The following is a 27,258-nucleotide window of genomic DNA, read 5'->3' on the forward strand; positions in this document are numbered from 1 at the left end:
AATACTTCATAACAGGTAAATAGTCACTTTTTCAAAGCTCGATGGCTCATTATAGAAACCTTCCATGATATCCTGTACAGAGCGAATAAACCCGTGGCTGTGTGAGTGTACGCACGCGTGCGTGTGCGTGTGTGTGTGTGTGTAAGTGAGAGAGAGACACACACACACAGGGAGGACACAAGAGGATGATCATGGTTCCTGCCCTGCACATGGACAGACGCCACCCTGGCTGGGTGGCTGCTGTGGTTGTCACAGGTACACTCAGGGCTCTAGCCCCAAACTGTCAGCTACACCTGGACCTTCCCAGGGACAAACCCCGAGTCACACATCACCTCTGGGCCCCAGGGGATGACCGGTGCCCAGGTATGCGGGGTTGGGTGCTCTCACGTGGTCACATCTGCCCCTTGCAGAGCCCCCTCCCTTCCTGCAGGTGGAGGACGACAACCGCCAAGGCCAGAAGGAAGCACTCACCACTTTGAGCTCCGGGACAGAGCGACTCAACGTCCATTCCTGGCTGTTCACAAAGGCATCTGCAAAAGAGGAGGACAAAAGCAGTCAGATGTCACAGCTCACCGAAAGGCCAGGTCAAAATGCCCCCAACGCGCCATGTTTCCAACAGGAAGGCCACTGAAGACGGTGCAGACCAGCCTCCCTGTGTCACTCCCACCTGAGACGTCACCACTCGCCCAAGTTCACGCAGCTCACCAGAGGCCAGCCTGGTGCTCCGACTCCAAGTCTGGTCTGTGACACACTCCGTCCAGCGACTGTGAAAGGCCTAACTGCCCGTTCCCCGGCTCGGGCCGTCCCACTGCCCAGCGTGTATTTTCAGACCCTCCTGACTGCACCCGCTCACAAGCGTGGGGTCCTTAAGGAGGCGGCTGGCTTTCCTGAAGTGACCCTGTTAGAGCCAGTCGGTCAACTTTCAGTTGGTCTTTTTCCCCCCCCTAAAATAGCCACTTTTCTGAAATCCCATGAAAAAAGTACAAGAAATGATGATTGGATTCTGAAAATCTAACTGGTCACAAGACAAGCAACAATTTAGGGTTTAGAAGACAGACTTGGCACCGGAATTTAATCCTCACAAAGATACTAAACACTGAAGATTCAACCAGGACAGGGCAGGGTATGTGGGAAAGATGAAGGTCCCAGGCATGGTGGGGCTGTGTATACAGCCAGGCCCTGGGCGGGCACCTGCCCCCACCGCCGCTGACCAGCCGTCCCCACGGCACCCACCGGTTCAGATGCCCCAAACAACCACGGCTTTATTCGCCCCCTGATTTTCCACACCCCCCATGTGCCATTTCTTTTCATAAATGAGACCCCACAGTGACACCCATGAGACGTCCTGACGACCACACAGCCCCGTCAGCACGGAGAGCGTGGGCTGGGCAGAGGGGGCAGCGGATCCCGCCCACAGAGGGCAAACACCTTTCCCAAATGGCATTTCCTTTCTAACGCGTTTCCCTCAAATGCTGACACTTGTTTCCGGTATGTCCAAGAAGTAAAGTCACTGACAAAACATCTAAGGGTCAAGAAAAACCGCCACCTTCAAACAGGTGCATGGTCCTCAAATCAGGCGTGGCACGTGGGAACAAAAGCCAACAGCCTGGCCATGCGGCTCCACCAGGCACATGATGCAGGAGGACAACAAACGCATCCAGGACCCCGCAATGTCCGAGGCGAGGTCTGCGGATGCTGAGGAGGTGGGATGCCCCAGCAGAGGAAGCTCCTGCTGGGGGAAGGGACAGCTGGATAGGCCAGACAAGCTGGCCTTAGGAAGCTGGGAGTGACACAAGGCGATAAAGGAGTCTGGAGTAATCCTGAAAGGTCAGTTGCAAGTTGCTAGGGAGTGGTGGTCCATAGCAGAGATGCTGCACGTCTGGGGAATGAAATGAACTCCTGCCCAGCTGCAGAGGCCCATCTGCAGGGGCTTGGGAGCAAGACCAACGGCGCTGAGCAGACGGCTGGGAGACGGGGTCTCCCTGCACTGCCCTCAAAGACTTCCAGTCATTATTCCTCCCCACTCCTCCTCGGGGCTGAATATGGAGGCCAAAAGGTAAGTTGTGCACCTGAACCTCCACCTTTTGGCTAGCCAAACCCACCTAAAAACAGCCCCGTGAACAGACGAAGCACAGACCACTGTCAGGCATAGGCCGGACACTCAGTAGATGCTCAGTAAATGGTAACTAACATTGTCTCTAACGTTAGTGGTAAGCTTACCGACCAAGTCACAAAACACTGATCTTCTGTCACCAACTGCTCTCCAGAGAAAATGGGAATGTGGCCCTTGGGTCTGCAGGTTGAGCCTGCTGGTCCCAGGGAGACGGAAAGGTCAATGACAGTGACCTTCCCAAATGCATGTCCCGACAACATCCAGTTTCTCAGAAGGTCACCCTGTTGTGGCACTTTTAACAAACTCTAACCCCGGTGAAGTAAAGTTGTATATATCTATATAATAGAACACTAAACAGTCAGTAAAACCAACTGAGGTCCTGCGTGTGAAGTGGAACCATCCCCCAGAGCCCCAAGCTAATACCAAGTGATGACAGCGAGGCGTGACGCAAACAGGATCCTAACACACACATTTTTTAAGGGTATGGTGGGGGGAAGGCGTATGTGTAAAATACACACATGCTTGTTAAGGCTGAGTACATTTCTGGTAAGATTAAAAACTTAAGTCGCTGATTTAGGGTTAGGGAGGTAGGTGGCTGAGGACAGGGTGATGAGACGACTTTCCTGCCACTGTTACCTTTTGGTACCTTTTAAATTATATACCATTTGGCATGTAAGAAATTAAATGACGTCGTTTTAAAAATGAACCTTAATAGTAAAACACAGAAAGTGTGAATTAAAATGAGATCAATTCATTAACGCACTGCTGATTTTTAAACATACATCACCGAGAGATTAAGTTTATAATAACAAATAGTAACTATCCATTGTAAATGAAACAGGGTTCCGTTAAACAAAGATGCATGATTATAGAAACACTGGAAGAACGTGTGACATCTTTTTACTTTCAAATACATCCTCAATTGAATGGAATATATTTGTGTTTATGGCAACTAGATTAATAAAATAAATGCTTGCCTTAATTAGCAAGAAAAGTGTTTCATCTTCCATTAAAGACCATATATTTTAAAAACTTTCACCTGCTCCATCATCGCCCAGTTAGAATGGAATGCTGCCTCATACAAGAGTACGTGAAACACACCAAAAATTCAGCAAAGACTTACAGACCAAAATATTCCTCCACCCTACCCTTTCCGTGGGCTGGATACAATGTACAGCCCCTCCGAGGGCCAGCGCATCACACCACGAGGCGGAGAGACCGCCAGGGACCCAGCCAGGCCAGTGCCCTATTGCATTTTGCACTCCACGGGGCAGCAACACTTGAAGTACACACGTGCTTCAGGGAACACCCCGGGCATGCGCGTGAATGTGTGTGTACCAGTGTGAGTACACAAGCCTGTGTGTGCATGTGTGTGTTCCAGGACAGGACCAGCCACAATAAAATGTCACAGACGATGCCCCCACGTTCAGAAGTGTTTCACTGTGTCTAATGACAGACCCTGGTGACACTAAGGATCATCTCCTGAGGGCGCACGTGGGCCAGCCCAGTCACCACCACCACAGCTTGGGAGTGGCGCCGGACAGGGTGGGCCACTTGGGAGAGGTCCCACCAGCAGTGTCGATTCCAAATCCCTCCCTTATTACCCGCTGTGCTCCTCCAAGTGTGCAGGCCTCAGACTCGCCTGGGACACCAGGTAAAGCTGGCAACAGGTGAGCGTCGGCCAGGACTCCAGAGATGAGAACCTCAGAATCTGCACTTCTAACCAGCACCCCATAGAATGCCTTTGCCCACACCCTATTACTCTACATCTTCGGCTTTTCAAACTTTGCTATGTGGATGTCACAGAAGTGCACTCCCGAGAGCAGGAATTTCTCAGGAAGTGTGAAAAAGGAGCGCAGGTTGTCATAAACAGTGCTGCAGTTACGGAGACTGTAACACGGACCACAGATGTGCACCAGGCTTCTCCACCCAGTGTCCACGGGCCCACGGCCCAGGGAGGCCAAGAGCAGGCAGAGGGGACCCGTGTGAGGGACCCGGGAGCCGGGCACCACGGGTTTGACAGTGACCTTGGGCAACTTTCCTGGTCTCTCTAACACTCAATTTCCTCACCCACAAAACTGAACTATTTCTCTCCTGGGGGTCCTGGGATGTTTCAAGACAACGTGGCCGGGGGCCTAGGACAGGGCCGGACCATGCATGGGGGCAGCCTCCCTACTGCCTTTGGGGGTGTGATTAAAGAGCAAGGCGTCTGATGCCCCGGTTCCTGGGTGCTCTGGCCACATGTCTCCGAGCAGGGAATGCGACCTGTTTGGAGACACGTGGACACAGGCTGCCTAAACTCACTGTGGGGCTGGGGCCACAGGTGACAACGGGACACAGGAAGCCTGAATTATTTAATAACACATGCCCGGGAAGTCCTGATCAAGCAGTCACATCACAGCCATGGAAAATCATCGTTCCGGCTGGATGTGGAGGCTCACACCTGTAATCCCAGCACTTTAAGAGGCCAAAGTGGGAGGATCCCTTGAGGCCAGGAGTTCTAGACCAGCCTGGGTAACATATCGAGACCCGGTCTCTAAAAAAATAAAAAACATTAGCCGAGTGTGGTAGCACATGCTTGTAGCCCCAGCTACTTGGGAAACTGAAGCAGGAGGACACTTGAGCCTAGGAGTTCAAGGGTGTAGTGAGCTATGATCACACCACTTTACTCTAACCGGGGCAACAGAGCGAGACTTTGTCTCAGAAAAGAAAAGGGAGAGAGGGAGAAAATCAGTTCAAAGAGGCCCACTAACTCCAAAGGGAGCAAAACAAGCTATTAATAGAAGGTATTACCGGAGTTAGTTTTCATCCGAGGCCAATTTATTACACTGAACCACATGGACTCGCTGTTTTGAAGGTGGTAATTAAGTGGTTGAATAACAGCAATTTCATATGGTTCAACCCACAGCACGTAAGTTTATACATAGAAAAAAGTGATTCCTGTGGTTCGATTACTAATATATATCAGAAATTCTATGGAGTTGAGAATAATCCTGAAAATGCCTCCACCAAGCCTATCTTAGCATCCTATCTCAGCCAAAAATAACAGTAGGATCGAAGGACTGGGGCCAGGGGACTATGACAAGCGAAAAGATCTTTCAGAGGACTTGAACTGGGAAGACAGAGCTCCACCTTCCCAGCCTGCAGGGTCCCGGCTACGAAAGGACCGGGGAGGTGTCTTTCCAGTCAGACCCCAGCTCCACGGTGTCCCCACGCAGGGCCTCAAAACCCTCGGCTAAAGGCTCTCTGCATCCTCCGCTAGGGGAGGGCGCCAAAACCGCATCTGCCCCATGTTGAACCCGCCAGCATCCTCCGCCGGGGGGCTGACTCCCCGGGAGAGCTGCGGGCTCTAATTCCCTCCTCCAAGTTATCCACCAGCCGCGCGGCGTGTGGCTGCAATTAGGACGCCCCCCCACCCCCCCCATCCCCCGCAGCACCGTTCACAACACTCCAACCTTGTTTGGCTCCACTGACCACGAACACACGCTCCAGACAAAACACACGAGATGATACACAAGGGTCAAAAAGGAACCTGAAATTACAGGTGAAACTTTTAAGACAACATATTATTATCTCAGGAATTGGGACAATTCTTTGAAAACCTTAACTTTCACAAGGCTCCTCTGGGGGGAAAAAAACTGTTCTTTTTAGCAACAGAAAAGTGAAGCAGCACTTATTTTTAGTTTAAAGCACTCTGAAGTCCCCAAATATAAAACAATAGTGGAAAAAAGCACGTCCGCACAGAGATGAGGCAAGTCGACTCCTGTGGCCACAGTTCTGTGCTGAGGCAGGAAGCAGATGGCCGTGCAGAAGAGATAAATCCATTTCAAGGCAGCAGGAGAAGAGCACGTTGCAAACTGCTTACTACACAGCACGGTGAGGACTTTCAAAAGCAGGACTTAACAGAAGCTCATTGGCACATTTTCCAATAGTACGACTTAATTTCTTATTTGAAAATCCTTGGATTTCTAGGATAAATGAAGTACAGCATAAACCTTTGGGATTCCAGATCAGCTTCAGTCTTCCCTGGAAGTTCAGGTTGCCTCTCAGAGGGCCCCAAAGATCCACATACAAGGTGGCTTCCTACCCCACACCCCCTGACGACGGCATTCCCCCCACCCCTGACAGTCACAAGGCCCTCTCAGTGCAGGGTGCTGAATGCCAGTGCAGGGTGACAAACGCCAGGCCACCCAGATGCCACCACACCCTCCCTGCAATCCCAAGCGTCCTTCCCCTGAGCACTGACGAAACTCAGAATCCTTCACAACACTGCCAGTGTTTAACTGGGTCCTTTCTCTCCTCCCCTAAGGAAATCTCAAGGCAGAGGGTTGCTAACCCAGATGAGCTCTGAAGGATCTGCAAGGTGAAACTTCTTAGAGGATGCGGGATTCCTTTTCACTGCATTTTGTTCAAGATCGTTCCTAAGAGCTTCACAATACCCCCTGCTCTAGAACCATGGTGTTCCCTGAAACACCCTTCTTGTCGTGGGTGTGGAAAGAATAGTTTGAAGGATTCATGTTTGAGGGAAGCGAAGTAGGCGGTGTGAGGATTTGATAGTGAAAAAGGAAGCAAATTCCCCTTTCTTTGTTACAGTGTGGACACAGGGGCCACCTACAGCCTTGAGGGGGAGACACCCTACGTTGACTCACTCTCCCGTGCAGCACGGGGACTTTCATGTCCTGCATTTCCTTCAAGGACGTGCGTTTCGTTAGCTGAGGCTGTTTCAGAATAATTTGCTCATAAATAATAACTTGAGAGTCCTGAAACCTGTGTCCTAATTCCATCCAATTTCCATCTCATTGTGATAAAACCAAGGCGATAATGGGTTTTGTTGCAAGGATCTTCCTAGGGCAGGTTTTGGATCCCCGCGCAACATGACCTCCCAGCCCGGGCTTGTTAGCCAAGTGACGGAACACGAGCACTTTCACACACGCAGGCCAGACCCCAAGCCCCGAACAGGGGCTGTCTCCCAACACTGAGGTCCCGGGAAGAACCGCCCTCGAGCAGGCCTCCGAAATACTTTCTGCGACCCCTTGGCACTTCTGGCAAAGCCTCGCACCTCACCGCTTCCTTGTTAGACCACGGGTCTCACTTCCAGTTTTAATTTGAACCTTGACAGCGGGTAGAGTGTGGACACCCTCACCGTGAGATTCTGGGGGAAACGCAGTCCTCGTCAAGCCCACGGAGAAAGACTGGCGTGCCCACCTCATGGTCTAAGCACCACCTCTTCAAAAACAAGACACGCTTCCAAATTTGTGTTTTTTATTTGGATGTGATTGTTCACTTTTTAGAGGGTATGCCATGACTCTAAAAGGTAAATTTTGGCCATGAAATGTCCCAGGGGTTTAAAAAAGAGGGTAAGTGCCTGGGAAGCCCATTGAACCAGTGAAAATTCAAAGTGGTCACAAAACTTTGGGGGGGGGGGGAAGTACATTCAACTTTAAATACATATTGTGAGCTATAAATGTTATGAAAAGTCAGCCCCAATTTCCCTTGCTACAGTGACTCGAACACTCAATCACTATCACCCAAAACCTGAACCTTCTTATAAATGCGTCAGGCCTTCTGAGCACACGGCAACCCCAAACCTAAGGCACTGCTTGCTTGTGTCTGCAGGGGGTTTCCCCAGACCCTGGGCTCCAAACAAGCCTGACTCAGCTAGTCCTTAGTCCCCGTGACCTGGCAGCAACACCTGACCCCCCTCCCCCCGACTCAAGTAAGAAAAAATCTGCAGGAGCAGGAAGGGCAGGGGTCTAGGAGTTCGGAGGTTCTGGGACGGTCTTGCCCAACGAAGCTCTCTCCCTCTGGTCTTCCCATCCCTCTCGTGGGAGCCGGGGGGTCAGGGCTTGTCTGATACCACAGTGGTCCAGGCTGCCACCATCTCCCACCTGGACCACAGACCACACACAGGGGCCGGGCCTCCCTCGTGCCCCTCCTCTCTGTTCTCTAGAAGCTGCAGTCAGGAGCCTGTTAAAACTCACCACAGGGGAGATGGTGAACCTACACTGCAAGAGGATTTATTGTTGCGCCTTGGAGTGAGTTTCTATATATAAACTGGGAAGAGTAACAAGAATTATAAAATTATGGCAGGCGTGATTAACAACTACTAAACAATAAAGCTGCTATAATAACAAGTACCTGAGAAAGTGACCAGAGGAACACACTAAGCCCCACCACCAGAATACCAGTTGTCACGGCTAAGGAGACACACAGCCTCCTACCAGGGGTTCCTGCCACCTCTACGAAGCAGAACACTGTCACCTTAGACCAAAGCCAGAACCCTAAATTTTATAAGACTTAAAATTCTAAACAAATCTTGAGGATTCTTCAAAACATTTTAACACCTAAAATGAAATTGTGGCGTTCTTAAAAACAAAAAATGTTAAAATAAGGACATTTATGAAACAGAATGAGTTAGAAATTGCTAGAGAAAACAAAATCTGTAGGTTAAATTCACAGCCATTTTTTCTGAGATATGAAAGTAGACAGCCATTTGTCTTACTGAAGTTTGAGTGGAGATATACATTAAAAAGTAATTTCTACCATGCAGCTTAGATGCCAGTGGTATGTAAGAGCCACTTTGTCGAAGTTAAGACAAGGCTAAAATACACAAGAAAAATTTCCCCGGTTAAAACAAATACTGGAGAAAATAGGAGAGAAGATATTTACAATTCATGTGCCCAATTTCTGTCCATCATGTGCTAGATATTAATTGGGCCTGACAGTTCCCATTCCATACAGAATTATAAACACTGTCAGTAATATTTTTTAATTCATGGTGAAATTAATGTTTATAATAAGGGATGGCTTGATAATAGAGGAAAATAAATCCAGAAGATTACTACAGAAACAGCAATCAGCATTAACTTGTTCCCCGCTGCCCCGGAATTTTGGCCAAAACAGCAGATTAACACATTAACTGCCAGGAGAGTTGTATGTAACTCACTCTAGTTCTGTGTAAAATCTTACTTGTCGATGTTCTTATTGTTACAATTGACAACTTAATTCTAAAAACGTGGATTAAATGAATAGAAGCTGGTCAACAAATTTTACTTTTCTATTTATGTTTAACCTTTAAATTACACTCAAGGTTTTTATGCTATTTTTGCAATAAAACACTGCGGATCCAAGGAAAAGTTTCTGGTTTTCTTGCGTGGCAGTCAATGTGTTAAGGAGATAGTAGGGTGGGAGAGTGTAGAGGCAGCGTGGTCCGTAGGACCCCTGGCTCATGCATCCCAGACGCAGGGGTAACAGGTACGGAGAGTCCACTAGGTCTCAGTCACCTTGCCGTCTATCCCAGAGAATTGTTTCATCGGGGACTGCAAGGAGCCCTGCGGGCAGGTGGGTACCAGTGTGGCTGAACTACTTCTGCAGACCGCGAATGGGGACTAACTACGTGTAAATACAACAGTTAATAAGCAAACCAAACTTGCCCCTCTCAATGTGGCAATGCTTGTTCCAACCCATGCTCTGCATGGAACACCTGGGTAACCTTCCGCAAGTCATTTACTCTCTTGGGGCCTCAGTCTCTTCATCTGTGAAATGGGAGGGCTGCATTTGGTCCCTCTTAGTAGGAACGCACTTTCAGCTGGTGCTTGGGGCAGTCCCAGCTTCCCTCTGGTTAATGGGCTGGCGCTGCCCAGAGGGCTTCAGGGACCCTGGATCCCTCACACGGCCTCATAATGGCCTTCAGCCAAACAGCCCTTGACTTAATGTAGATATATGCAAATCAAAACAGAAAACATTAGGATATTTTCCTTTACAGGGTGAAGATGCAGATCACTTTTGGAGTCGGGGAATAAATCTGCAGCCCGTGCGCAGGAAATGGGCAGTGATTTCACGGTGCCACTGGCAATTTTGTGGCTGCGTTCCATGATTGAAACAAATACTGCCCATCAGGCTGTGATGCCCGGCAAATCTAATCCGCCTCCTAGCAGTGGTTTCTGCCGGGCCGGCTGACACACACAGCCACCCCTCCTCCCGCAGGGTCAGCCTGTGGCCTCACAAGACACAGTGACCCAGGTGGGAGTTGGCAGAAGCCAAGACACTGGTTCTGTCCTTCACATGAGATGTCCACTGTGCACTCCGTGGCCTCACAGAACTCTTGGGGTCCCCGTCACTGATGCTCAGGGTAAACGAGAGGCACAGTGCAAACCGGAAAACACAGCCCTGCAGGCTGCTGTCAGGGCAACAGCCATTCATCCCTCACCACGTCACGCCAGTCCCTCCTCGGCCGCCTCTGCTCTCGCACAGAATTGCCTGCGGTTCACGGAAGGGGAACAGGTAAAACCTAAAGTGCACAAAAGAGGGGCTGGCAAGGATCAGCCACCATTAGCACCTCCCCGACAACACCGCACGGCGTCCAGAGAAGCCGCTGCCTCGGTCCACGGCTCTTCAAGCCCCTGGGAAGGACAGTCACTCCCCTCAGCTCGTCTCACCTGCTCCCCCAGGCGTGGTGCTCGCACGCTCCCACGCAGACACGTGGTCTCTGTGTCCTGCCTGACCTGCCACCCACCTGCTGCCTCCCTCGCCCAGCAGGGTGCCACCGCCGCAGCCAGCACGAGGCTCTGCGGCTAGGTACACCCAGGTGGAGCCCTCGCCCCGCAAAACACCACGCCCCGAGCAAAAGCCGTCTGTTCATGGAAAAAGTTCCACAAAAGATTCAGTATAACATATTGAGCACAAAAACTGGGTTGGAGACCACGTGTAACCTGAGTCCGTGTCTGTACACCAAGTAATTAATTAATTAGTGTATAAACAACCACGGAGAAGCTGGAAGAACATCCGACTGACCTCACCACGGCGGCTATCTCTGAGCAGTAGGATGCCGGGGGATTATTTTTCTCTTTTATCAATTTCTGTCCTGTTTTAAGTCTTTACAATGAGCATCTACTATTTTTATAATAAGAAAAGGCAATAAAGGTGCTTTCATGGACAAAAGTAGTTCCTTTTTATGGCTCTCAGAACTAGGATGGTGTGAGATGACTCGCGCACCTGGTGATCAGGCCGCAGACCGTGAGGCCTGCAGAGGTCGGCCTGGACGTTAAAAATACTGAAAAGCATAATTAAGGAGGAAACAAGGAAAACATTCCCATCATTTCCCTACTTCTCATTCCGCATATCATGCATGTCAAAGAGTCTTACCTGGTTTTGAAATTACAGGGTCTATTTCACAGTAAAATAACAGGCACACACTTTTTTGACACATGTATGTTCCCCATCTATGGGGGGGGGGGCAGCATCTCCCACCTCCCACTAAGCGTCCTTGTCACCACCACTCAGGCCAAACCAGAAGGTGAAACCTGAGTTCCCCGCACGTCCTGGTGCCTCCTTAACCTCCAGGAATTTGTTCTCCACGTCTGAGACCAGTTTGCTTTCTAGTCATGCATTGCTTCCCAGCAGGGAGAACAGTGTCCCCCGTATTTACAAAGTGAGGCACAGGGAGACAGCAGGACATGCTCCCTGAGGTCCCAAGGAGATGCCTGAGACAGATAAAGAGGAACAAATGCCCCTGGGAAGGAAGAAGTTAGGAGCTTCCCAGTGTTCTTATTCCTCATTCTTTATATCACCAAACTTAAACGGACCGTTAACGGTACTATAAGGCCTCCAAAATCAGATGGTGATTTCTGTTACTTTTTATAAAATGTGCATGATACGCTTTGCAAAATTAGCCGTCACTGAAACTGCCATGTTTTTCCAAGGGAAACACCATGAGTAGGGACCAATGCATAGGACTTGCACTTACATCAGAGAAATCAAGTTTATTTCTGGCAGAAATATGATTTTCTGTGTGTGAATAAAAGCTAATTAAGATCTATTCTCAGTTAACTCTTTCATTCAACTTCTACATCTTCCTACTGGAATGGCAAGTACTGCTGCCCCTAATGTTCCCTTAATGTCAGCTTTAAACAATGCCCTCGCAGGCCGTGGTGGGTTGGACTAAAGCCCTCGGGCCTGGCTGCAGGCAGTGCTGGTGACTGGCTGCTCTCAGCGGAGTCCCCTCCCAGTGACTGCCCTGGCTGAGGAGTGGTGTAGCCCAAGGACAAGAGCCCTGGAAGGCAGACCACCTCCAGTGGAGGACAAGCAATGGGAATAAAGGCCCACCCCTCTCCCCTCTTGCTTAATCAGGGATGGGTCTGAGAGCTAACCCAGCTCCTGAGCCCCCACTGCCACCTCAGGGGCCCTCACCCTTTGTGGAGACTGTACTGCAACCCAGAACCACCCTCCTCCCAGTCCTGCGTCAGGAAATGTCCTGCATGCACCTCCCGTGGGGCCCACAACACTGTCCTTCTAGAGCTTCCTTCCCGAGGAGCTGACCTCCAGCACAACCTTTCCCAAAAGTAATTGCCGAATAGCATTTGCAAAGTGCACCCCCCAACCCACCCTCGCCAGGAAGCCTCCCAGAGCAGGAAGCCTAAGCAGCCCAAATCGGAGAGCATCTGAATCCGACAGTCAGCAGACTACGGGGTCTCAGCCGCCGGCCCGCAGGTAACAGCATCCCTGCCATTCACAGCACCTGCCAACTCCGCTGACGCAACCGCCCACAGCGGCAGACGGTGCTCACTCATTCACTCGGCACCTCTGGAGCCGGGAGCTGCGCTACCCACGAGCGAGATATCCAGGACCTGCACAGCCTGATCCCCGCCTTCCAGAGCATCAGTCCGGAGCACACGGCCAAGTCCACGGCAAGATCTGTGACTACAGATTGGCAAATGCCATGCAGGAAACACAGGGCGATGGCGGTAAAGGATGAATGGGGGAGGTGGCGGTGGGGGGGGGGGGTGTCACATGTTAGTCACAGGGGGCTTCTCCGAGGCACCGCCCTTTAAAAGCTGGGACCTGGGGGGTGACGGCCAGCACTGAGGCAGAAAGGCCGGCTGGCCAAAGGGGGCAACTGAGGAGGGCAGGAGAGGGCGCAGGAAGAGTGCAGCTTGACACTGGGGTACAGAGTTTGGGCATTATTAGAATGACAGCAAAGTCACCTGGTGGCTTTTAAGGGTTGGAGAGAGGTGACATGAGTCACACTTTCTGGCTGGTGTGGGAAGCCCTCCTGCCAAGCGAGAGAAGACTCCATGTGGGCCAGGGTGGGGAAGATGGCATGGGGGGAGGAGGCACTCCCAGAACCGCGGGAGGACCAGGTGCCAGAGGTGGGGACCAGGTGTCCGCTGGCACCACGTTCTGCTATGGGGGCAAGGCCAGAGGAGCAGGGGCGGGGCAGCAGGCGTAACTACGCGGGGTGTCCACACCTACAGAAGATGACCACCGGGCACACAGGGGCATGTGCAGGGACCCCCCCTTACTTTTGGCTGTGGACACATAAAACATATACAAGAGTTTCTTAGATGGATATTCAAAATCAAGCTCAATATGCACACTTGGGGTCTAGATTTATTTGGTTTACTTGATTTACATTCTCTGGAGAAGGCTTTATGATTTTTAGTAACTTTCTTGACCTCACCAATAACTAACTTGATAACTAGCAACCGGGTAAGGAGCTGTCCCGATGGTGCTCATCTCCGGGAAGTTTCACAATACACTGCAGGTGTGTTTCTACCAGTTTACTTTTGCATCCCCACCTTGCCCCAAGGTGTCCTCTCCCAGATGTCACCAGCCGTCATCCCGAAGTTTATCCCTAAACCAGGGCTTCATCCTGGTGGGCGAATGGGGGAAGGGTCGACAAGACGGAGCCCCCATGCAGGACAGAGAAGGAAGGGAAGGGGACCCACGGCTCTGTCCCCTCGGAGCCCTTGTGCTGTGTGAGCCCAGAGCAACAGGTAACTCATACTGCGGCTTCCCTGGGAGGCCCTTGTCCAGCACATGTCGACACGTGACCTTGCTGTGGTCACATTCACAAATGACTGTGGTCATGTGATCATCTTAGACCAGTGTTGCTGTGCGGAAGGGGAGGGAACTGAAGCCAGTCTCGGAATCCTTGGTGTCCCGACTGAATGCTGGCACATCTCAAACAATTATCTTTAACATGGGGTCTTTAGCACATTTTTAAGATGGTTAAATTTACTTCTTACTGGAACAGAAATGTATAACAATCCCCACCTCTGAGAGACGCCACTTGCAACAACAGGCCTTTAAACAGGCGTCCCTCTCGCCACCTGATGAGCAGCCGTGCAGCCGCCGCCAGGGCACTGCCTCTCCCTGGACACAGCAGCCCTGCGGCTGGGCGCAGGGTCTAACTGGGAGTGCTGGTGGGGAGGAAGGCACCCAGCACCCCGCATCCCAGAGCCGGGGTCTCTCAGAAAGAGATAGAGGCCACAGAATCACCTCCTTGCTGGGCCCTGCCCCTGTCGGGGGACAGAATCCTGGTGGCAGTAGAATCTCCTTGTCCACAACCACCACCCAGTGCTCCTGGGGCGCTAATCTGAGTGTTCTTAGAACCCAGAACTCACAGCCTAATTGGAGAAAACCCGGTGGTGCGCAACTTCCAAGAAGACTTCCGGCACATCTAAAATAGCAGCCACAGATCTGTGCCAAACCCTCAGCCCAGACCCAAAGCATTTATACGGCTGGATTTAGAATTCTGAAAATAAAACCATTGATTTCGACTTCTCAAAACCAATACTATGATCAGACTGGAGGAAAAAATAAATCACGAAAAAACACAATGACTTCACCCAAAGATACTGAAGAACAATAGAGAGTCAAGATCAAGGCCCCCGTCCCTGGCAGACATGAGTCTACCGACAGCCCGGAAGGCGGCACCTCTCCCAGGGAGAGCTCCGCCCCCAGGGGCATTGGCTGCTGGGCCAAGCACAGCTCCTTTTAACAACTGTCCTGCCTTGGGATCTGCACCCCACGTGTGTGCTGAGGCTTAGGTGTCTGAGTTGGTCCTCCTCACCAGGAAGCTAGGACCACACCACACTGTTCTTCCCGGTCATCACTTTTACTTTAAAACTAGAAGCTGCATCTAAATGTTTCAAATGCACAACATCCAATGCTCCAGTGTGGGCTCTGCCTGTGGAACAAAATTTAACCTGAAGAGCCAGACCTGGGGTGAGGGTGCCTGGGACGGGTTCCCTCCTGTCCCTGCCTGCGGCCGTCCAGCCCACCCCAGGCAGCTCTCCTAAAGCGGCAGGTGGGGAGGGTCAGGGTGTCTCCACATCCCGGGGCTGTGGGTGAGAAATGTGAACCGAGTCCTCTGCGTGGTAGAAGGGAGGGACAGAGGGAACCTCCGACCCAGCAGTGACTGGGAAGAGTCACCATCAACACTGCGTGAAAACCCGCGAGGAGTGAGGCCCTGACTCAGGGTTCCCGGTCACGCCTGCATTTATTGTAACACCGTTTTCATCAAGTACATGCAACAGCGGGAAATCTACCATCGGAAAGAAATCATTCCAAGGAAAATAAAGGAGAAGCATTGTTTAAAAAACAGTGACTGGCACTGAAGGTCCTGGAGTGCTCAATCCAGCACAGGAGCTTTCAGGAAGGCGGCGCCAGATCCCAGCCCACGCGCAGTCCCGCTGCTCCCTCGGAACCGCCTCGGCCCCGCGGTGGGTGCACGTGCACACAGCTCTGGAAAGCGGGGGTCTCACCTGCGGGGAACTGCCGCAGGGCTGTCATTACTGGGGCTTGAGGACACACAGGAGTACGGTTAGCGAAGGCCCTACCCCGAGGTGGCCCACCAGTGTCAGTCCCTGGGAAACTACGGGTCAGAAATGACAACGGAAGGCGGGAGGCAGTAGAGAAACAGACTTAAGACCTTCAGAGCCTGAACACGACAGAACAGCGGCCCCCACGCCCAAACCCGCCACGCTCTGTGGCTGTTCGGAAACATAACCAGTCCACTAATTTCTGCTCATTAATGAAGGTGCTGGCTACCGTGTTGGAGACTCCAAGGGTCGTGAAGGGCAGCGAGCTGCAGCCAGGCTGGCGATGAGCCCTGCAGCGGCGTGTGCACACGGCACCTCACTTCTCCGTCCCTCCCGCTCCGTCCCGAGCGCCCAGGACCGTCTCAGGCCAGGCAGGGAAGAGGAGTGTCCGGGGCAGAGTAGGAGCCTTGGACGGGGGCTCGCTTCTTACTCTCACTATACACGCGTGTCAACGTAGATCTCTCTCTACACACGACCACTCAATCCCGCTGATCTACAGGACAACAACCTGCCACATGGGTTGCTGCTGCTGGAACCAACACACCGATGTGTGCGCTAAGTGTTTCCAACGGTGCCCGGCCCGGGGGAAGCGTCACACAATGCAGCTGCTGCTGTGATTCCACTACTGTGGTGCCACGACAAGCCACCACTACACACAGCCACCACGGGCTCCACTCCTCAATGGCACCGTGGTGACGGAGGGGCAGGACAAGGGACCCAGGCCTGGCCCTGCCATTCCCCCACTTTGCTCCCCTGAGCTGTCACCAAAGCTCTCCAGCGCCATTTCCTCCAACACACAACGAAATAAACAATGATTTCTACCTGGTGGCGACTCCCCTGTCTAGTTGTAACGGGTGTGCACACGTTCATGACAAAAATCTCCACAAGAATCTCCCCACCTGCAACCAGAAACACTGGATACGACAGACTCTGGCAGGGCTTGGCGTTTGACGTGGCGGGATCTGGTCTTTTCTGAAAGCAGCCTGCATCTGCAGGACGTACCAAGGACCCAGGGAGAGGCAGAAAGTTCTGGAAATGTGAGCTGAGGGTCACCTCTCTAGGTGACCTCCTAGAGAGAATGAAGGGACAAGGCTGGGATGGGAACAGTGGGAGGAACAGAATCTTCCCTGCACCCAAGCTCCACACTCAGGACCCCACACACCAGGCAGCAAAGTGAGCAGTTCGACACCTACAATTCGGGCACCTCTGCCCGTCCACAGACCAGAAGGCACACAGAAGGTTCAGGCCTGACTGCCCAAGGGCAGGACAGACGTGAAGAGGGAAAGTCCAGGAAGCAACCTTCTCCCAGAGCGCCCGGGTTCCCAGGGAACCTGTGCTTTCCCCTCAGAAGAGATGTCGAATGCCCTGCGTCACCGCACTGCCTCACGCCTGCCAATATCTCAGACTGATCTCTGGCCACGTCCTGTGAATGAAGACAGATCTGATCTGCAAGAGGGGAGCGTTCCTGTTTAACGAAACACATGAAATGAAAAGCTGGCAGGTCACATCAAGAACCTTCGTCTCAAATAGTGGACCTCATATTGAAAAAAAGACACCAAATGTAAAACATTTTTATCTGCATGTTTTATATTAAACTGATATACGTCCAATAAATCTACCTGGAAACTCACCTAAAATGGATTCTAAACAGATATCTAAGATGAATGAATGTCACGATGTATGTGGCATTATGCACACAAATCAGACTGTCACCCCCAAAGGTACGTCAACTACAAATAAAGTTCCCAAGTTCTGCACGGGGATGAAATGCCCAGGTACGAAAGGTATTGGTTCACACTTCCCACCTAGGAACATTAAAACTGAAATCATTACACCTGACGGAACCTGAGAACTTAATCTCCTTCCAAGGGATCAATATCCATCTTAGACTTTAAAGCAAAGGGAAATGCCACAAGTATCTCTTGCAGTGTGGAAAATTAACCACCTTAAGGGTGTGAATCTGTCTGATAGCACACGCCCAGATTCTTCTGCTGAGAAAATGTTCACATTTAGAACCAGAGTGCAGCCTTTCATTGAACACACGAGGAAACTGAGGCTAAGAGAGAGTGTCACCAGCCCTCACCAACCTGGCCCCCAACCTGCATGTCAAGAGCAATCTCACACATGGTAAAGTCCAGAGGGTTTCATCGGGATTACATGGGGACTGAGCAGAAGGAAAAACAGGAAGATACTTACTCAAAATGCCTTCCTCTACATCAGCATTTGGAAGTTGAATCTGAATACGTCAGCGGTTGTGGCCAAGCATGAACACCTCGGTCTAGCCACAAGTGCAGTGCTTTTAATCCCCACGATATAATACAGGTGGCATCAGAATTTTTATTCTTGGAAGCAAAGATTTTCCAATAGAGAACTTACGGCTTCCCAAACCATGGACAAAGACAAACTCCTGAATAAATTCTGTTACTAAATCACACCCACCACGCAGAGGGTCACACTGTCATCGCCCTTCTGACCTGCTCACCTTGGACATCCCCTGTCCTTCCCACCTGGTACCCAGCACAGCAGAGGCTTAGTCTATGTCAGCTACAAGCTGGGGACTCTGCTTTACCAGATTATTAATACATCCTTAAACTTCCTAAAAAAAGAGATCTGGAGTTAAATATTTGATTCTAAATTTTACAATGAAAAAGATGAAATGGCGCTAACGATATGGCACAACTGGTCATTTTCTTCAGAATGAAAACAAAACGCCCACAGGCCTTCAGCTGTCCAGATACAAGCACCCTGCTTCACTGGGGAGCAGCAAGGGCCCTCCTGTCCTCGCATCATCCTGTCCCCAGTCAGGTTACAGGGAGCATTACAAAACGGGGGCCTCTAAAAACCAGAAGGAAAACAGGAAAGGACTCTCAAGGTGATTGGGAGCCCATACGTTTTCGGGCATCTGGGGGTGGGCACACAGGCACATGGCAGGGGATTAACTGGGCTCAGTGTGACCCAGACATGAGAACCCCACTGAGCACCTGAAACAAGACGAGCGCTGCTGGGAATCTGCTGAACGAATGAACAAACGCAGGAACCAACGTTCCAAGGCAAGATGGGCAATGGCCAAACCTGGCCAGGAGTGGGATTTCTGGTTTCCTCTTAGGAACTCTCTGTCCTTAACAGGGCAACAAAGAAAGGCCTTTTCACAGGGGTGAGTGCCCCATCAATAGGCAGAGGGGAATCCTCTCAGCAACACGATTCTACAACCGGCCCACACAATCTCAGCAAAACCCTGAGAACCTGCACGGCCCAGGCACTCACACTCCCTGGGGCCTCTGAAGGTTCTGACCACAGGGGACTGACCAGCCATGCCTGGGCCACGAGGGCCCCAAGAGCTAGAGCTACATGATGGTCACAAGAGACATGCACACCAGTCATCCCAGACGGGATGGGCTCATGACTTAAACATCACAGCATGATTCAGAATACACCCCCACCCCACCCCCGGCATCCCCAGGTAATGCCTCTAGACTATTCTGTCGGATGGTCTCACCCCTAAGGTCTAACAGGGCCTCTAACACTGAAAAGTGACCCCGACGGTCTCACTGATACGGCTCTGAAAACCCAAGCAGAAATGGACAGCAAACGACGGCCTCTCCCACAGAAGGAAGGGGCTGCATTTTCATTTCTCTGCCAGAGCTCCCCATCTACACTTCAGGAAGAGAGAGAAATGTGTGCACCAACTCAGGCGCTGAGAAATCTCTAGGACTCACTCATTTTTAAGATCCTGCTCTCAATCTGACAAATGAAAACAGCGGAAGCTGCTGGAAAACTTAGGGCTCCCACGTGACATAAGCAGCTGCCAAATCCTCAAAAGGGAGCCTCAGAGAACACAGTGCTCCCCGTAATTAGGTTTAAGAATACACGGAAGAGACGTCCCGGCCACTGTTATTTCTACCCAATGACAGCAAATCCTAGGACCTCTTCTTACCAGGCCCAGGTGGAGGTGGCATCATGGGGACCGTGAAGAAAGCAGGTAGATGCCAAGCCGCAGCGCACACCACCTTCCGGTCAGAGCTTCTGCACCTAATGAATGTGCTATTTGTGAAAATTGTAAAACTTTAAATTTAGCAAATTTAAATATTAAAAACACTAAACTTATTTTATAATCTATAAATTTCATATATTTATATAATTTATAAATATCAAATACAATACAGATTAAATATTGAATTTTAATAGATTGAATTTTTAAAAATATATCTATTTGGGGAGAGAGGCAAGTACATTTCAAAAAAGAAAAAATAATTAATGGAATCCAAAATAGTTACTTCTCTCCAAGGGATCGTTATTTTTCCCCATTCCACCTGGAAGGGAAGAAGTTATTTTTCACTTTCCAGGAGACTAGGATTTCCCATACATAGGACCTAGCTTTCCAAGCCAGCTGGGGCAGCAGCACTTCCTTCCAGAACATTCCCTGCTATTGGAGGGGGTGGGATGAGTCCACCAGCAAGAAGGAATGTAGAACCGCACAGCAGGCAACGTGCATGGAACACTTCCTTTGTGTGCCGTGCTGACGTGAGCCACACGTACACACAAGCACACTCCAGCACACACACCCACATGTCACATCCAGGGCTAAGTGCTATAATTGATCCCAGTTTTTCAGATGAGGAAACTGAGGCACAGAGGTTACATAACTTGCTCAAGGTCACACACCTAGAAAATGGCAAAACTAGGATTCTGGCTCCTGGTGCCTCATTCTTAGCCAACAAGCTACATGGGCTTTTCAGAGTCAAAATGAATTATGACCCCCTTGAAAGGAGTTCACAATGTAGTTATTGCTATTTCTATATATAAGCCAACACAAAACAGCAACGCGGTATCAGTGTAAAATACGCAAACTAAGTGAGTACCTCTCTAGGACACGACTAAATGTGCACACGTGTGGAGGAAAACAGTGAACTTCACCAAGACCATAATTCCCAACCTACGCATCTATGAACAATCTAGTCTTCAAAGTCAGAGAGCACACTGGAGTCACAAGGCGAGTTAGCCGGTGAGCACTGGCCGGCGCTGACAGCAGCTGTGTCCAGCTGTCTGTGTGCCTGGCTGTCTCGGGGGAAGGGAAACAGACGAGGCAGTTAACTAGCGTGGAGTAAAGATGAGCTTAGGACCAAAGCATTGGGCTGAAATAACTCTCTTCTGCCCCAGCACACACTTTCCACCGAGGCCGCCTGTGAAAGTGTGCAGTAAGTGGAGAAGGGACTGAAATGCGCAGAGGCCAGTGCACTGCCCGGCTGAAAGGAGGGTGGGAAAACATGGCAGCTGCGCCTGAACGGCAGCCGTGGGCACGGCTCATCCCGTCCGGGCTCACAGTCCCGCTCTCAGCCCAGGGCATGGACGGGGAGCTTGGGACTTGAGCCCAGCCTCCGGGAGTCTGCAGCCACTCTCTCCCCAGCAGGGCAGGGACTCTCCCTGATGAGGCCTGAGGATGAGGGTTTGCGTAAGGACAACATTCCCAACAAGCTGCAGCTCAGCAGTGAGGGACGCGTGCCACGCACGGGGATGCTGCTTGCAGGTACAGCCAGCTGCACGCACTGATCTAGGCCCGCTGCACACGTCAGTACCAGCCAACATGGACATCACTGGCCCCCCTCCTAAGACAAGGAGCCAGGAGAAGCCAGCCTCGGTGCCTCCCTACGTGGCTTCAAGAGGCTGCCTGGGTCTGCTTTCACTGGCCCACGGAGAGCCATGGAAAAGATGTAGGAAGCTCACTTACCAAATTACGCAAGACTGGTCCAAATTGACCCGAGGGCACTTCCCAAGTTGCAGCTTCCAGAAGGGGATAGGGGGACCCAACCCCTCTGGACACCAGCATTCACACTCAGACCCCCGCCCCACCCCACTCCCACGGAGCTCGGGCCCAGCACTTCTCCTGCAGTCAGATCAAAGCCCCAATCCTGCCCAAAGATGCTCAGTTCTTAATATTTGAGCTCCTTTCCAATGACAATGCAGATTTCATCAATCCTCTGTGAATACATTTGATTGTCACTCTTCAGTCTTAGGCTGTGGGTCCACACACGGAAGCCCAGTCATGGGGCCAGCTCCCTGGGCTCTGACCTCTCTCATGTGCAAACCTCGAGTTGCCCCCACTCGGGTTACTGGCTGGTGTAACAATGACCAGGGGCTTTATAACATTATCTTCAATGGTGCTTTTATCCAAGGCAGTACTTTACATACAAACAATGGTCAAATTTCAGCCTCCTTAAAACACAGATCCAAGTGACACCACTAGCATCACTATATTAGAAAACCTAAATATCTGACAATATGGAATTCACCCAATGGTCTTCATTACACTTTCCTTCACTGAACAAACTTGATAAGTACACTGTATAGGGGGTCGTTTATTACTCTGAATACTGCAAGTCATTCCCAACAAGGAGTATCAATCCCTGTTCACCAAAATCTGAAGAACACTGATTACTGTGCTTTTCAGGCAGCGAGCTTTCTGGCTGCCGTCCTTCCGGGAAGAAAGCACGGCGGGGATTAGGAAAGGTAACGTCAGGACGCAGCACTCAGACTAGCTTTCTGAAACACACATATTGGGCTCGCACCAGGAATGAAATGGATCCATATATACTGCAAGGTAACAGCCACGGCTCGAGTTACATGAACACAGGGGCCTAAGCCAAAGGAAAAAAGATGACTCTGTTCTCCCCATTTATAATTTTAAGGTATAATGATCAACAATTTTAAAAGAAGTAATAAAACCAAAGATTATGACAAAATACAGGTTAAAGTAGTGAAAACAAAATACAAGGTTAACTTATACTTGTAGCTTCAGGATATAAGATATCCACCTGGGCAATGTATACCTCATAGTAATTACAAAAACAAGCACAACCACGGATGAGATGTTTCCAGCTTTAGGTCTCTTGCAAAACATATTATAGGTAAATAAAGTAAAGCAAAGACACAACGTTGGCCAGCATAGGTTAGCATTTGGTTTTGCGTCCTTCCTGCACCTTCTGGAGAATCCGCCCAGGTGCACAGTGAAACACCTATTTAAATGCATGAGGTAGACAGGACTTGGGGAGGAGAAATGACTTGTCAGGGTCGCCTTGCTAACCCTACGTGTTTGCAGCCAAGACTAAACCCACTCCACCAAATCAAGACGCTCCACTTCTCCACATGGCAATTTAAAAGGTTGCCGCAATAAACAGAAGAACATTCTTTCCTGCCCCCATCATTGTATTCCTCGCACACCTGAAATCAGTTTTTGAGTCAAAGCATTATCAGAAAGCATCAAAAGAGGAAAGACTGTAAGAAAATCAGATTAAGGTCATGCCGGGCCATCACCCTCCACCTGGAAACCCACAGGACAAATGGCATCAGTGCTGGGAGGGGCTTCATGTCCAAACAGGAGCCCAGGACGCACCACCTGTTGACAGCAGGAGAGGAGGCACGGATTAACTCCCACCAGCACCTTCCGGCTGGCAGCAGAACCTTACGTCCCAGATTAGGCAGCAGAACAAAATAGCATCCAAAAGTGGGGCTTAGAGGGGGGCAGGCCCGAGGACAGTCCAAAGAAATTCTAGACAAATGAATCTTCTTTTAAGTCTAGGAGAAATCAATTTCCTAGTCCGAGGAAAGGATTCTAGACCTTGAAAACTGAGCTAGGATTGAAGACCATCAAATTTCCCCCAGACAACCACCGCTGTGCCCCCCACCCCCGTGCTCAGGAACCCTCCTCCCAAGATGCCAGCCTATTCCAAAGTGGGTGGGGCTTTGCTTGTGAGAAATGACTTCCTAATTTTGAGTCAAAATCCCTTTCCCTTTAAGTTTCATTAGTCAGTGCTAACTACACTGTGTCGTTTTTACACCTGCTTCTCAAATGCAGGGAGGGAAGTCCCCCGTGTTCCCAGTGTTCTCTTCCAAATCAAAAAGCCCCGTGTCTTCTATGAACTTGGCTTCCAGAGTCTCCTGTGAACCAGATCAGGGAAGCGGAATAGGTACCTACTCGTAAATCCAAAAGAAAGCAGACCCTCAGAGAGTTGGGATTCTAGTCTGGAAACTGAAATAAGCAGAATTCTATGGAATACCCAAGTGTCCTGGAGCTACTGATGAGCTGCGTGGCACCAGAGGAGAGAGAGCCAGCATTGCACAGGCCACTAGCAGCACAAGCAACCGTGCCCATTGCTAAAGGCAGTAGGACTTAAGTGGCAGGAAAGCAAGTTACAAATATGCATCCTTAAGATCAAAATCCTGTTTTGCGTATTTCACAGAACTGGTTTTGCGTTTTGAGCTAATTGGGGCACGAAGGCAAAAACTGGATAGATATCCCTCCCTCATCACCACCAACAGAAGTGGCATCAGACTAGTTCTGATCTTGTGCAAGAATGAGAGAGGGCAGGGGCGGTGCCTGAAAGGCTGGTGGCATTGTTTACAGAGTCAGGCCTCAAGTGTCTGACAGTCAGAAGACGGGCTCAAAGAAGCCCTTGCAACGACAGGCACAGACAGCAAGAGGGAACACAAGATTCCCTTTGACAACCATCTCAAACAAATGAACATCCACTCAAACGAATTTGTATTCTGCTGGTCCCCAAAGGCGGTCCACTGAACAAAGGAGCGTTCCTGTGTGTTGACCAAAACAACCAACGCATTACATCATGTAGAATCTTCACTCTAAGGATCGCACCAGGAATGGATTTTCTTAGCCATTTCCAACAAAGGACAGTACAGGAAGCAACCATGGTTTTCCCTTTCACTCCCGCACGTCAAAATGCACATCGTAAAATTATCTTCATGTGTTAGATAAGGAGAAGGCGAAATGATCCCTCTGCAAGCCTCTCACTGGTACGCCCTGTTACTGAATGAGTGAGCAGACTATTCCCGTCCTCTGAGCCAGGGAAGCTTACTCTTTGGTGAGCTGTGTCTTTAGATCTGTTAGTGATGTTACAATTGAAAATCAAGTAGGAAAATAACAATAATAAGAGATTGTAAGAAAATAAAGAGCCAAGACTCTCTTTGAATTAAAACTAGCCGAATGAATATGCATGCACTAACATTTTTTAAATGACAGGAACATCTACATTAATGCTTTAAGTTAACAGGAGAAAAGAGAACAGAGATGAATACATGTATCAACTTAAACCTATAAAAAGAAACAGAATTCTAAAGCTGTCACCTACAAAAACAAGTAAAAATCAACACCACAGTAGATTCTAATTTGGACTCAATGAAACCTAAGCCAAAACAATCGTGGGCAGATGGTACTTCTTTCAAAATAATGAAAAGACAATAATCTCTCCTCTTTTTGCTAATCTGTTGACCTTAATACCAATTCTGCTCTTAATCACCTGGCGATATCACCACAGCTGAACATGCTTTATCTCCATCAGGAGACTACTCGCAACAAAAAAAACCTTTTCTTTCATTATTTTACTCACTGTGACATCATTTTAAATTAATGTAACTGTTTCAGATCATTACAAACAAAAATTTACACTAGCCTAAAGGAGAATTCCTATTAGAAACAAAAGCCTTATGCTAAAAATATATTTTTTCTCAGGGAGGAAAAAAATAAAAAAGCTCATTGTGGAAATAGTAACATCCTGTTTTATGCTTAGTGTTGGCCTTAGTCACATAGATTTAGAGAACAGAAATGAGTTCGTAGCAGTTAACTCTAGAAATCCCAACCAACTTGCTGGTGGAGAGTCTTCTCTACCTGGTAAACTCCTACTGATCCTGCAAGATCCAGCTCATTTACCCCATTGTGAGGCTTTCATTAATTCTTTCCCATTAACTCAAGAACATTTGCTCTCTCTTCTGTGTCACTCTAGCTTTTTTTTTTCCACTAATTCTGCCCACAAAAATTTACAAAGAGTCCAGTGCCAAACACAGTGCCCTAAACTCTGCGGTACATAGAGAAATAATACATACTCCATGCCCAGGAAGGACTGTTAGAATTGGCAGACATGTAAAAGAGGCTGTCACTGCACACAGGGATCAGTGCTCTAATGGAGATACACTGTGCAGGGAAATACAGTCATATCTTCCCCCAGGTACCCCGTGAGGTTATGATTCACTGGAACTTTTCCATCTCCCCCAGCAGCTATTGACCTCTAAAGACAAGAACTGTGCTTTAGCTAGCTCCAGCTCCCTGCTGCCTACTAAATGCAGAACACACCAGAGAAACTCGATAAGTGTTTGTTAATGCATTAGAAAATCAGTAAGATGACTTTAAAAAAAAATATTTCCAGTGCTTTATAATTGGGCCTTACACTTCCAAACAAAGGTATTTGCTAATTATATAAGCAAACTATTTGCTGCAATGTGCCTGTTAAAACTGGAGGACCTCTGCAGCAGATGTACTTCTGAATACAGGATATTCCAGCCGGGCTCATCATGAAGAAAGATTAGATAATGGGTGACCTCTGCTGAAACTTGGGCTCCAACCCGAGGAAATAAACACATCAAGACAGAGCTGAGCCCCCAGTGGTTGCTTGAAAGGTTCCCTGGCTGACTTTCAGGCCAGATCTTTCTTGTACTCCAGTGTAACAGCTCTATCTCCAGGAGAGCCACTTAAGCCCACAAAAACAATGGCGACTTTCCTAAATTGCTATCTGGAGTCACTTATAAAAAAGCAAGTGAACTCTATCTAGGACTTTTTTTTTTTTTTTTTTTTTTGAGACAGGGTCTTGCTCTGTTGCCCAGGCTAGAGTACAATGGCATCATCATAGTTCACTGCAGCCTCAAACTCCTGGGCTCAAGTCATCCTCCTGCCTCAGCCTCCCGAGTAGCTGGGACTACAGGTGCATGCCACCACACCCGGCGAATTTTTATTTTTTGTAGAGACAGGGTCTCACTATTGTCCAGGCTGGTCTCCAACTCCTGGGCTTAAGTGATCTTCCTGCCTGGGCCTCCCAAAGTGCTAGAATTGCAGGCCTGAGCCACCACCCCTGGAGGAATTGTTTATTTTTAATAACAAAAGAGTCAGCATGTGTCAGTTCAAAATGTTTCAAATGAGAAATGAAGTTACATAGTTTCTTTACAACTTACATATCCTTTTCAGTAACAAGTCAAGTTTAAAAATAAAAATGTATCAAGTTATTTCAGTAATTTTATTTCATCTAATTGCTGTTTCCTCATTTTCTCCACTGAAGGTTTTATTGTAAACTATATATTTATATATTTTTTTTTAAAAAAGTCCACCACCCTACATTAATTGAGTGATACAAATCAAGGGAGTTGAAAATTAAAGAACGAAGCCACTCATAAAATGTGCTGTCAAAAATCAGTTGTAAATTATTAATTTAAAGTTAACCTCAGTAAGAGGTACCAATGAATCACTTTATTGCTGTAATCAATCCTCCCAGACAGCAAGAGAATACCCTAAAGACAGGGAAAGCTCTGGACTGGCATTGCTGGTATTGGCTTCACTCACCCAGTGGCTGGTTCCAAGAGTGTTAGCTGGCCAGTTCAGACAGCATCCACTGGGATACAGAGAACATGCGCTATGGGAAAGTGACACCCTACGATATCATTAATCATTTATTATGTGATCTGTTCTTGTATTAAATTATACTTGTG

The 27,258-nt window shown here is 49.3% G+C and overlaps 1 protein-coding gene across 4 annotated transcripts in view; it reads right to left on the reverse strand.

Annotated features, from left to right (window-relative positions):
- AGAP1 (ArfGAP with GTPase domain, ankyrin repeat and PH domain 1) overlaps positions 1–27,258 on the reverse strand; it is a 520,729-nt gene that overhangs the window by 336,533 nt on the left and 156,938 nt on the right. For all 4 annotated transcript variants that reach the window (XM_069466874.1, XM_069466774.1, XM_069466883.1 and 1 more), the window contains exon 2: positions 472–530. In XM_069466874.1, coding sequence (XP_069322975.1) covers positions 472–530 — 59 coding nt within the window. The remainder of the gene's footprint in view (positions 1–471; positions 531–27,258) is intronic.

This window comes from Eulemur rufifrons, chromosome 1 (genome assembly GCF_041146395.1).
Source record: "Eulemur rufifrons isolate Redbay chromosome 1, OSU_ERuf_1, whole genome shotgun sequence".
NCBI classification, from domain to species: Eukaryota; Metazoa; Chordata; class Mammalia; order Primates; family Lemuridae; genus Eulemur; species Eulemur rufifrons.